The 13631-nt window shown below is 36.9% G+C and overlaps 1 protein-coding gene across 1 annotated transcript; it reads left to right on the top strand.

Annotated features, from left to right (window-relative positions):
* The first annotated feature begins 341 nt into the window (after nucleotides 1–341).
* LOC134795951 (forkhead box protein J3-like) lies at nucleotides 342–12432 on the top strand. Its single transcript, XM_063767841.1, has 6 exons — nucleotides 342–915; nucleotides 3447–3570; nucleotides 8656–8802; nucleotides 9270–9432; nucleotides 10608–10682; nucleotides 11602–12432. Exons 1-6 carry the CDS (start codon nucleotides 725–727, stop codon nucleotides 11802–11804), a joined length of 903 nt encoding a protein of 300 aa, XP_063623911.1. The 5' UTR covers nucleotides 342–724; the 3' UTR covers nucleotides 11805–12432.
* Nucleotides 12433–13631: the final 1199 nt, after the last annotated feature.

Below are 13631 nucleotides of genomic sequence, written 5' to 3'. Positions count from 1 at the left end.
AAAAAGTAAATTGTAATGTTCATATAAAAGTTTCTTTCTTTGCGTATAATTTGTCAACAAACCGTTAAAAATAAACGGACCGAGAGGCAACCTTCCACCTCCGACATTTCATTCAAACTGACAGATTTTTAAATAATTTTTAGACGCTGGCAACCCTGCAATGTTACCAGTACCCCATTTAAAAGTAGGTAGAATATTCAACTTCTTTATAGTATTATATTGAGTTTATATCGTTGTACCTTCATTGTTTCTTTAGTACATTTTAATAAATAACATATTATTTTTCGTGTAATTATGGATAGGGATAAAAATTCTACAATCCATAGGCAGTAAAAAAAAGAAGGAAGAATGATGACCGCCGCCGCCATTTTCCTTGTTGTAGGCGCCTCAAATGTCATAATAATTTCAGAAAATTAATTTTATTTCATTTTTTATGTTATTTTCCATGGTTAATTAGCGTCTTCAACTATATTTTAGTGTTGTTGCGTTTTCCTTGAGCTGCGCGCCTTCTCGGAGTTCACCGTCAAAGTATTCTATAACATCGTAATTTCAAGGATCCGCGATCTTGGTGTTCTACAATGAAATGTTGGGATCCTCTTCATAAAAGGTAGCGAGCGTGAGTTACGCCCACGGAGGGACTTGTTGGGTGTAGTGCGGCCTAAACGGTGTGGTTTTCTTTGTTAGGAATGGGTAGTGAAGTGTAGTGGAGTGCGGTGAATGGACAATGAGCGACTCGCCAGGAGTGGAATGGCTGCCGGCGTACAGCCCGGGCCCGCCGCGGCACAGCCCGCTAGGACCCATTCCGCGCTTCCTGTTCGAGGGCGTGCAGCCGCTGGGGCTGCAGGAGAACAACAACAAGGAGGCAGACCAGAAGGAGAACGCGAACAAGATCAAACACGCCAAACCCGCCTACAGGTTCATAGCTTTGCCACTTCTACACTTAAACGGTCATTCCTCTTAGTTTCTTGCTAACTATTAATCAGCTGATAAATGCTATTACATTTAAATGCTTGTTTAACCTTGCAAAACCCACTGGAACCCTGGGCAGATCCAAATTTAATTTAATCATCTTAAAAAAAAGTCTTTCTGGATTTCCTGGTTCCCCATGGAGCCAGCAAGTCCAGGAAGGTTAAGGTTTTGCTTCAAAATTTTTCTGTATTGCAAGAATGTACAATATATATGCAATATTTCATTATTTCATACCTATTTAAGTTTAAAGTAAAAAAAAAAACATTTAACATCATTTGCAGGGGGAGGAAAACTAATTTAAGTTCATATTTTCCCGGTTTCTTTATACAGTAGACACACAGACCTTCTATATAAGTATGATGGTATTAATTCCATAATAATTAGTCATAAGCCTCACAAGTAATGGGTAGGTGTAGCATTACATCATGTGCCTGAGTTTGTTGTTTTCCTTCAGACTGCTAATCTAAAGCAATAGGGGATATTACTGCAATGTTCTGCCGCCAGAGTGCAGCACTACCGACTCAGTAAATTCATAGACTAACTTATACATACTGTGCCTTAAACTGTTTTTTGACAAGTTTTCACAGACAATAAAATATGACATTGATGCATCAAGAAGGTTTGTTAACAAGGGCCTACCGGTAAACGCGAAAATCGAAATTTAGTTATCTGCCTCTTTATCGCTTGAATATGCAAGAGTGATAGAGAGATTAGATAACGAAATTTCGATTTTATTGTTTCACGGTAGGCCATGTGTCAATGTGGTTTGTTTACTGTATGTGCCACCTACGCAGAGCTTTGCCTAATATTCCCTATTCCTAGAAATCAGCTTGTGACTAATTCAATACACTCTGCATACTACTTTGTATAATACCTATAATTGATTTATAGGAAACACCAAATCAATGGGAGAGGCCATTGCCCAGCAGTGGAATGCTCAAATAAGCTAGGATTTTTGTTTTACATTTTGGCTCCTTTATGAACAAAGTAAATAACTATTTAATGAAATATATTTAGTAAAAAGATGGCAAGATACTCGGGGTTTGTATTTACAAACCAAACAGTTGCATCAGGCAATTATTTCCAGTGCTACAGGGAATAATTTCTAGTCTCAGATGGCCAAATCTTGTTCACCATGCCAGCATAAGTATGTAGATTCCTCATAGTCCCACTGCTTGAAAAATCTAAAATTGCCACTGTCAGAACGCAGTTTTTTTATAAGGAAAAATACAAAAAGGCAGTTACAAAATTCCATACCATACAGCACATAACTTTAACTCCATATAAAGTAATAAATAGCAATCCTATAACCTCCATCTTTGATGTGTGGGCAGTGGGCACACATTTTGATTAGTCAATGTCACTAAATTTCAAAATCAAATGTAATGGGAGACAGCTTTTTATAGGACTCTGGGTGGCTAGAAGATATTACAACTAAATATTGTTTGTTTGTTTTTCTGTATATTATCTATTGTCTAAAATTGTATTGTTGTATTGCATTGGCTATTTGTCACTGGAATATGCTCCCTTTGACAATAAGACAGGCCCCAAGCAGAATAACGTTCAAACGCTTACTTTATAAGCACCTGCTAGAACACATTTATTATTTATATATTTATCTTTTTCATTTATACATTATGATATAGTTAGGGAATAGCTATGTATTCTTTAATATTAGGTCCTTACCTATGAAATTGGCGTTTTTGTTCATAGATATAAGTCTGATCCTAGTTTTTTTTTTTTTACAAAAGTACATACACAATTACAATAAAACTACAGTGCACTCAATAAACAACGATTTTACATACAATTAATTGTTATTTTTTATTGTTAAGTGTTCAGAATTAAGCCTTGAAAATAGGTCTTTTCATGTGCTGTCGGTTCGAGTATTAAAATTACTTATATTTTTCTAATGGTACCAATTTTCAAGAAATGGAGATATTGAAAACATACCTTAAAGGTGTCAAAAATTACTGGAAAAATTTTGTTTGGTTTGAATTAGCCATCAAAAAAATATCCGCAAAATGAATTGTATGGAAATTCGTGTTTCGTTGAAATTCTCCGAACAAAACGCCAATTTCATAGGTAATGACCTAATACTTGTTTGCTTCAAAACGGTTTTCACTGCACCCACCTTGACATTTTTCTGTTTGGTCCTATGGTTGACTGGTAGAGATTGCCACAAGGTATTAAGTCCGCTTTTGTACTTTATTTTGATGTGCAATAAAGTTTAAAATAAATAAAACTATTTTAATCTAATGTATCAAAATAAGTATACTCATGATTATCAATTTATCAATCATGAATGGCTGAAAATATTTATTAAACATGGAATTCCCTCCTTATCTAAATGTTAACTATCAAGATAATGTTCTTTGATAAAAAAATTACCCTTTCACACCCTGACTTCTTTAACTTTCCTAGAGGTTTCCAATTTAAGATCTTCCAGGAACTTATCCACTCTTCAATCCTTCCAGTTATGCCAGCATGATCCGCCTTGCAATCAGCAGCTCGCCCAACGGCAAGATGACCCTCAACGAGATCTACACATACATCTGCAATGCCTTCCCTTACTACAGGGAAGCTGGCAAAGGATGGATGGTAACACTTACTTGTTGTATATCTATAGCATATTAGGTGTAGGTGTAGGTATGTGGAAGCATACACACACAGACAGGTAGTAGCATCCTATTTTAAGACCTAGTTCTAATGTGTCAATATTTGCAGAATTATGTTTTCTTCATGGTATAATAATATACTCCGCCTGGCCCCAATTTCACCACGGTGACAGGTGCGACAATTGTAAAATCACTGTTGCTGACGTCACAGGCATCCATGGGCTACGGTTACCACTTACCATCGGGCGGGCCGTATTCCTGTTTGCCACCATCATTGTATTATTTCAAATTCTTTATTATATCGGAAAAAAACAGATATTTCTTTTGTGAAGTTTCTGACAGTTGTCAAGATTTAGAAGAATTGTAGGTAATTCTTGACAGGTAATAAGTTATATATCGGAATTTCGTGACAATTGTAGTGTTTCTTGTGACAATTGTCATAAACTTAGCAAGAGAAATATCTGTTTTTTTCCGATATAATAAAGTTTTTTTAAATAAAACAATGATGGTGGCAAACAGGAATACGGCCCGCCCGATGGTAAGCGGTAACCGTAGCCCATGGATGCCTGTGACGTCAGCAACAGTGATGTTTTACAATTGTCGCACCTGTCACCGTGGTGAAATTGGAGCCTGGTACTCCATTCCCGTCTTTTCTAGGTCACCTAACTGACACGGGCCTACGTCATCATGCGACAGCGCTATATGATAATATGCGATAGCGCTATATATAGCGGCCATGTTGTTGTGACGTAGGCCCGTGTCACTCTGGGAATGGAAGACCATGTTTTATTAGACTATGGTTTTCTTGTAAAAATCTAAAGCACAAAAATGTGCCTTTTAATTAACAATGATGTTTGCAATCAAATCATACTTTTTAGGGTTCCGTACCTCAAAAGGAAAAAACTGAACCCTTATAGGATCACTCGTGCGTCTGTCTGTCTGTCTGTCTGTCCGTCTGTCACAGCCTATTTTCTCGGAAACTACTGGACCATATAAGTTGAAATTTGGTACACATATGTAAATTAGTGACCCAAAGATGAACATGTACCGTAAACAAATGAATTTCAAACATGGGGGGCACTTTTGGGGAGTAAATGAGAAAGTTAAAAAATAAAGTTTTTTCAAAGTATATTGTGTTATACAGGGTGTCCCATAAGTGACACGTCACAGTGACACTGGAGGTAGACCAAGCCAAGAGGACCCAAACCAACTTAACATGACCCCAGTAAAAGTGGCACGGTTTTCGAATTATTGCCAAATTAAGGTTTTTCATGAATATTGACCGTTTTTAACATTGTTAGTGCCAGTGTGCACTCGGAAAGGTCTCGAAGTTAGTTCTTTTTATGTGTACGGCATCATGAATAGTTAATTAAGATAACAGAATAGGTATTTTATCGATAAACAATGTAAAATGCAAAAAAAGTACTGGTTTAATCTTGAATTAAATTCACAGCGAAACATTAATTTCGACTATGACCACCTGTCGTGAAAAAAAAATTACTAGAAAAGTAATGAGCAAATGACGTTAAAATATTGAGCATGTTATGCAGATTCAAAAAAGGTATAACACATGTACCTTCCTGCAATAAAATAGGAATTATTATCATCTTTCGAAAGCCTCATTAAAAAATAAGTTAAAACTTGGAAATCTGCAATCCGTTGCTACTTAGTAAAAATAACGATTTATGTTAAGATATTTCATTCTGGATACAGAAATAAAAAAACGCCCATTCCAATATTTGTCGAATGCCTCAAAGAAAGAGATGGAAAATGCTTATCTCCCTTTTTAAGGATATCATTGAGTTGATAAAGGTTCAAAGAAAATAATACAGATAGAAGTTTGAAAGGGCAGGTTGAAATAATTTTACAATAGGTGCTCGAATTGCTTTTCTCCGGCTCATATATATTATTTATTTATTTAAAATTTAAGTCAGGCAACAAGGCCCATATTATAAATACCTTACCGACTAACATACATATATATTTTATAAACTTAAAAACTAAACACTATTTATGCGACAAAACGGCGTGGCTCCGTTGAATCGGCTGTTCTTGTGTCGGATTCGGCAGTTTGCCCCGGAACCTCCGAAACACGACACCTTTCGGCCAGAAGTCGGCGCACTCGATGGTCTCCTGCAGCGGTCGCGGCACGCGCACCACAAAAGAGTTGAAGTGCACGTAGTGGCGCGATTGAAGCTGGAACACCCTCAGCGAGTAACCGGTCTTCTGGTGTACGTACTCCACCACTTCAGCAGCCGTGGCGGTGTAATGCAGGCGCGACACATATAGCGCCTTACTCGGTGTAGCAACCCGCAAGCCAGAGTTAGCCGGTTCGGCGGTACCACACTGAGTCTTACGAGGCGCCGTGCGCGCCTTCTTCTTTCTTGATACCAGTGTGAAATCCTCCTCATCCACACCGGCAACAGGGAGCTTCTCCTTGGGAGCCGCTCGCTCTTCAGTACCCTTTACAGGTACACTAACCCGGTTCGATGCGACTTTCGGACCGGCGACGACATCCGCGTAAACACGATGACGTGATTTGGAGGATTTTGGACGTGATATGCATGCTTGACACCGTCTTGTAAAACTTCAAGTTAATTTTCTTAAATTAATTTCGGATATGTTTCGTGCTGCCTCGAACATGCCGTCGTAGTTCCTCTTGGGACCTTATTGGGTTGGAGTAAAATTTTTCTTTTAAGTATCCCCTATAAAAAAATCTAATGGATTTAGGTCCGGGGAACGTAGGCCATGCCACTTAGTGTAGTAAATAAAGGTAGTGGACCCCACAGTAATTCCTCAGCCAGAAAAACCTTTACAGTATGATAAAGTATCAATAAATAAAAAGTATTGTATTAATTTCCAAAAAATAATAATAATAGAATTAAAGTAAATACCTAAAGTCTTAAATCGTTAATATCTTTTTACGGAAAAATGCTCCGTTCAAACTTTCTTCACCAGACATATTCATGTAACGTATTGCAACAATATATGAAATATCAAAAAAATATCCCAGCAGAAATACCAGTATTAATAAAATACAATTTTTTGGCGTGTCTTGGACCGGAAAATTGCTCAGTCTAATTTTTTCACTGGAATGCCATTTTATTGCCGTTTTATACCTACAAAATGAAAATCTAAAAATGTTCCACTCTCAGTTTTTAATAGTTCTATAATACATACATTTTGATACGCATTTTTTTTTGGATTTTTTTACCCACTGCGCCAAATTATATTCTAAGATCATATAAGAAGAAAAAAATGACAGAGCAATTTTCCGATGAAAATGAGCGTCAAAAAAAGGAAGTATCATAAAAAAATATTCTGATGTTTGACAAAACTTTTAGATTTTTTTCTAGTATCACATACTGATACAAATAACTTATTTTGTAAAATAATTTTGGACTGAGGAATTACTCGGTTCAATATATAATCAGATTTGTGTTTTTACCTAACTTAGGAGTGTTTTTTTTTGGATATTTATAATGTTAGTCTCGGCTCATACTATACAATAACCAAGCTAAATTTCATCGACTGAGAAATTAATGCATGGGTCTCCATACAACAACTTGCTTCATTTACTACACTAACTGGTACCAGTCGGTCGATCCATCTTCAGGAGCTGGAACCACAGCAAGATGGCTGCCCAGAACATGACGCTCGCGATGTCCGCGATCACCTCACACAGAAATTCTCAGATGGATCAGCCGTTTGGGACCAGTGGCATGGCCATTAGATTTTTTTCATTGGGGATGCTTAAAATGCTTAAAAAATAAAGTTTACTCCGTGCCAATAAGGTCCCAAGAGGAACTACGGCGGCGCATGTTCGAGACAGCACGAAACATATCCGAAATTAATTTAAGGAAATTAACTTGAAGTTTTACAAGACGGTGCCAAGCGTGCATACGAGCCGGGGAAAAACAATTCGAGCACCTATTCTAAAATAAAATTACTTTAAAAAATTGATTAAACTTCAACCTGCAGTATTTTATTTTCTTTGAACCTTTATCAACTCAATGATATCCTTAAATAGGGAAATAACCATTTTCCATCTCTTTTTTTAAGCATTCGGCAAATACTGAATGGGCGTTTTTTTTTTTATTTCTGAATACAGAATTAAATATCTCAACATAAATCGTTATTTTTACTAAAAGTAGCAACGGATTGCAGAGTTCCTAGTTTTCACTTATTTTTTATGAGGCTTTTGAAAGATGATAATAATTCCTATTTTATTGCAGGAAAGTACATGTGTTATACCATTTTTGAATCTGCATAACATGCTCAATATTTTGACGTTATTTGCTCATTACTTTTCTAGTATTTTTTTTTTCACGACAGGTGGTCAAAGTCGGAATTAATGTTTCGCTGTGAATTTAATTCAAGATTAAACCACTACTTTTTTTGCATTTTACATTGTTTATCGATAAAATACCTATTATGTTATCTTAATTAACTATTCATGATGCCGTACACATAAAAAAAACTAACTTCGAGACCTTTCCGAGTGCACACTGGCACTAACAATGTTAAAAACGGTCAAAATTCATGAAAAACCTTAATTTGGCAATAACTCAAAAACCGTGCCACTTTTACTGGGGTCATGTTGTTGGTTTGGTTCCTCTTGGCCTGGTCTACCCCCAGTGTCACTGTGTCATGTCACTTATGGGACATCCTGTATATCAAATGAAAGAACTCATCTTGAGAATTCCAAATATGGTTTTTTCATAATTTTTGGAATGCATAAGTTAGAAGTTATTTAATAAAGTAGCCAAAACATGACCATTCCCTCCTCCCCTTTTCTCCGAAACTACTGGGTCTAAAATTTTGAAAACGTCGGACTTAACGTGCGGAACCCTTGAAACCTTGCGAGTCGGACTCCCACTTGGCCGGTTTTTTTTGTAAAGATGTAAGGCGTAGTTTTAAGTAGTCTAACACTTGAGGTATATTATGTAATTGCTGGTAGAAAATGTCAAAACTTGCAATTTTCCACTGCATAGTACTGCATCATAAAATAATGTGTCAAACTTGAAACATTCTATGTATTTATTTATATTAATTCTTGTAATTTCAGAACTCAATCAGGCACAACCTGTCATTGAATAAATGCTTCATGAAAGTGGCTCGCAGCAAAGACGATCCAGGCAAAGGATCATATTGGGCTATGGATAGTAGTTACAAGTTATCCGAAGTAACTCCGCGGCGGCGGAGGTCGCTACGGGTAAGCATTTTGGTATACTTAACATCTTTTTAAACAAAAGATGGGCTTTCTCACCTTCAAACTTACAAGAAAAGAGCGTATTCCCATCTTAAAGGCCAGCAAATTCCTCTGGTGTTGCAGGTTTTCTGCCTGTTTACCTTTTATATCTTAAAAGAAATCAAGCAATTCCACTACTATTACGACTGAACATGACACGATCGTGTCGCTCGTATTGAATGGTTCTCAGTAATTTTAACTAGATTGCGTATTTTTAAACTTTAGCTAAAAGAAAGGAAAGAAAATAAAGTATCTAATGATTTTCTAAGCTTCATAAATTGTAACACAATTCATACGGTAAAATTAGTTCACGAGGAGCATGGGCGTTTACAGGTTTAGACGATCAATAGTTAAGGCCCGGACGCTTTATCTTGGTATCTGTCAGACTGTCAGATTTAGAATCCGCTTTACACGCTTTAATGATCTTGTAGATGGCGCCGTACAGCCCGGAGTGCAGCAGCAACAGCAGCGGCGAGGCGGGCGGGGCGGGGACGCTGGTCCCCGACGCGGCGCCCACGCCCCCCGCCACGCCCACCGACCCGGTGCCCGACCACAAGCCGGCCGCCGCCGCCGCGCCGGACCCGCGGAACACAGGTATAGATAAAATTCTTTCAACTGAACTTGTTCACTTACCTGTACTAACAATGGCATTGTTCTATTACAATCCTATTATCTGCTTTTGTTCTCGTAGGCGCCAACCAATTTACTTACAAAATAAGTTAAAAGTACATTGCATGTATATTGAATTCTAAACCTTATTTCTTGTTGAATGGGGTTAAAATGGTCTAAAAAGATAATATCATATTCAATCTTTTGGAAAGTCACATGCACCTTAGCCGGCTTAGCCACGACAGGTGTCGATGATTGTTAAAGGCAAAAAAAGTTGGGTTAGCCATTATTTAGTTAGTGTATTTTGTAGTCTATTGTTTAAAGAAATAGAGTCGTTAATCTATACTAACATTTCAAGGCGGTTATAATCTGCTTTTACTACGAGGGGATTATCCTAATTTGTGGTTTACCACTCAATGGTATTGTATTCTTGAGACTCTTTGAGTAAACTAGCTCAGATCGCTTGATTCACACTACAACTACCATGCTGACAGTCGTCCTGCTTCGGGCTTCGGCTAAGGCGACAACCATCAGTTGGAGCGGAACACGGCGATCGGACCTTACGTTCCCACCTATGGTTTTCGCCTTAGCCGAAGCCACAGTCGCGCAATGTCGTGGCCGAGCCGTAACGCCACGTCTATTGTGTGAGGCGCGTTATTGTAAACCATGCGGGAATCCAAAAGGGTTGATATTGGAGTGAAGCCGCGCGTGACAGTTTAAGTTGACGTCTTTGACGGTCGAAGACCTCGACCTCGTGTCTCTGCAATAAGTTTTACAAATTATCAGTAAACATTGTAAATTATGGTATGTAATATGATAACTTTTTAGAAACACGATGTTACATTTGTTATTTTCACCGACTTCTAGCTTCGTATTGAAGCGATATATACCGTATATGTATACTGAGGAAAAAGAAAATAGTTTTACGTTTAATAATTAATAAATAATTTTTGAGTAACAAATTCAAACTTCTGGGAGTTGGGAGGTTCATTCAGATTTCTAATATTTATTGAAATGCTAATATGTGAAATATTGAGAAATAAATTATAAATAGTATTATTATTACCGAGCATAACGAACACTTAGCACTAGGAATACTATACACTTAGGGATGCTCTTTTGTGATCTTTCTTTTACAATAAATGTTTAATTATTTACAGAATCGAGTCATACAGACGATGCATTAACAGCACTTATGAATGAAGAGCTAATATCAGACGTGGACATTAGTGAAGGTAATATTAAAACAATACCTATTGAAATGTATTTCCTACAGATACGTATTGTAGTTTTTTCCTATAGTGTGTTCTCTATATAATTATAAGCTTTATAATAGAGTCATTAATTAAATCTCTTTTGTGCTCATGGCGACAGGTCATTAATCAAAGTCATTATACTTCACAAAAGTGTTGTATAATGAATTAATTAAAATGATGTCTGGAGCTTCATGTAGAAAAAGCATGCGATTATAGTTCGGTCTTTACAACTAATGAGCTGAAATATCAGTTTTCACTTCTTATGCTCAAAAAGTGCACCTTTATGTCGTGCGTAGACGACATAAAATCGCATTTTATGCTCTAGAGCATAAAAGTAAATTTTTCTTCTAAGACTAAGGTAATCGGTCTCAACAGCCAAACAGTTAAAACATATTGCACAATTTTACTGAGCAATAAAATTGTGTAGATGACAAAACTTGTTATATTATTTTATTTTTGCTACAATTTATTAGAAATCCGTATTTTCTGTCATTAAATTTAGTAAATCACATAAAATAGGAGTCGATTATCGTTCCAAAATGCTCCGAAATGTTTGACTTGGCAGAAAACCAAGCGTCTGAAACTCAGATCACATGTTAAAAATTAAAAAAAAGAAATTAAAAAGTTAGTTGGCGGGAATTGGTTATGTATTATGTTCTTTCGCTTTACGACAATTTCGTGGTGTAAATTGCCGTGAAAAATATAATTTTATTTTCCTCGCAATCGAAGTGAAAAGCACAGTGTACAACAAGGGCATAAATGTCCATTTTTACCCTTGTCTACTATTTTGGTCTTCGCTTCGCTCAGACCAAAAAATTGCCTCAGGTAAAAATGGGTCACTTTATGCCCTTGTTGTACAATCTACTATTAGATTGTAACGGACATATTGTTCCCATAGAGCGGTCGTGGTGCTCCGGCGGGCGGCGGCACGTGTGCGCCACGCAGCTCACCTCCCTCACGGACGACTACGGCAACTTCGTCGTGTCGCACCACTGCGACTGCCCGCCCGACGACCCCCTGCCCGCCACCCCGCACACCCCGCACACGCCGCAGACCCCCCACACGCCGCACAGCCCGCTCTACTGGCCCAGTGACTTATAACACTCCGTGTGCTGAACCTGGAACTGCTCAGGTGGGACACGATCGTTTATTATGACGTAGGGCGATGCTCTTTGAACACTCGGCGCTATCACATTATCGGACGTGAGTTCGTCTTGCGAAAATAACAAATACTAAATCTACAGTTCGATTGGCTAATGAACTGGACAATCATCCAGTTTCTGTACCGATATTACACTAAAATGATCAGTTGGGAAAAGTGAAAGAGATGTACAAGTCTACATTTATAAGATAGGATAGCGCCCTGTTCGGAACAGTAGTTGCATGTATGTAACTAAAATACTTGTAAAAATGCAAGTGTTGCCAACTGATTACAATACTAATTATGCGATGTTTTTATATCGACCGTAATGATAACTAACAGACAGTGAATAATTAGTAATATACACTGTATTTTTACTGTTGTAATTCTCAATGTGTTTTTACCACAGGAGATAAGAAAGTAAGTTGGCCTCAAATATTCGTTTTAGCCACCTATTTAATATTATCTTACTTTTTACTTAACTATTATTAATCTACTTAAATGAAAAGTCATTTTCTAACTAAGTATTATTTATACTAAAATATATATATGATGTTTTTCTGTTTTACTGACATTCTCGAGGGGTTAAAGTTTCGACCTCAATTTCCGACGTTTTACCCCACTGGTTGTTAAAATATAAACCATTTTATAATTTAATGTTTTCTTGTAAATAATTAAGGAGCTACTTATATTTGAGACAAACCTGCTTATTTAGCTATTGGCTTGATTAAAATATTTGCTGATCAAATATATGCCAATAACATTTGGAAATGTATTTTACTCGATTTAAAAATGTTAGCGTTAATACATGTTGACATTAACGCGATTGCCAGTAGTATAGGAGTCACGCCGTTGACTGACGCGTCGTGGACCTTATTGTAAAGTACAGAAGGTTCAATGGTGGTCAGTAAAGAGTGGATGTTAGTAATACGTACGGCACGGCCACGGAGCGTGGTCGCGAGTGTGTTCCAGACACTTGTTGCTAGAGTTATAAGTAAACTGTCCTATATCGTCATCACAAGAATATATTATTAAGTAAAATGAACCATTTAACTGCAAAAGAATCGTTAGGTTAGGTTATACAATATTCCTACAATCTCTCAGAAGAAAAATAATAATTTGTGATAAGTATAAATTCGATTTTTTGGATATTATCTTACTTAATAATTTATATTTTTAAGAGGCGATGTAGGATGGTAATCTTAACAAATTGTGTTCGATGATAATTTTGTAAAGGAATAATATCAGGGCGCGGTTCAGATGAGTCCTGGTGCCAGTAATATATCCCCGTATGTATACTGAGGGGCTACATACGCATACATATACATATATACTTAATATACTTTCTCTTTGAATGAAAGAAATATTTTGGCTCATCATTTAAAAAAAAAAATGTTTATTGGTGTCACTAAGTACACAGTTACACACAGTAACTGCTTATTTTTGGGAGTTCAATATTAAAATGTATTAATCGTACACTCATCGTTGAACCGCGCCAGTAGCAAAGATATTTTTCAGTAATTTACAAATGTTATTTTAAATATAATATATGCCACATAATAATCTATCGACATCACCAACATATCTGCCAATTATTGATATGATAGTTGTACGTTAGTGTAGTTACCTCCCTCTCTAGCTGTATACTTAGACTGTTGTACGTTTTGTATGATATGTCAATGGACCATAGAGCAGGATAGAAATACTCGTGTCACGATATTGGTGTCATGAGCAGAGCATTAGTTCCATACTAAAGAGTTGTTAATAGTAGAAGAGGTGTAAAGTTT

Source organism: Cydia splendana, chromosome 13 (assembly GCF_910591565.1).
Source record: "Cydia splendana chromosome 13, ilCydSple1.2, whole genome shotgun sequence".
NCBI classification, from domain to species: Eukaryota; Metazoa; Arthropoda; class Insecta; order Lepidoptera; family Tortricidae; genus Cydia; species Cydia splendana.
The sequence above is the reverse complement of the archived record's forward strand: the minus strand, read 5'-3'. Positions and strand labels throughout refer to the sequence as shown.

Coding starts and splice junctions, on each gene's coding strand:
- LOC134795951 (XM_063767841.1), top strand. CDS start 725: ATGAGCGACTCGCCAGGAGTGGAATGGCTGCCGGCGTACAGCCCGGGC. Junction 3,571..8,655: donor AAGCTGGCAAAGGATGGATG/GTAACACTTACT, acceptor TTGTAATTTCAG/AACTCAATCAGGCACAACCT. Junction 8,803..9,269: donor GGCGGCGGAGGTCGCTACGG/GTAAGCATTTTG, acceptor ATGATCTTGTAG/ATGGCGCCGTACAGCCCGGA.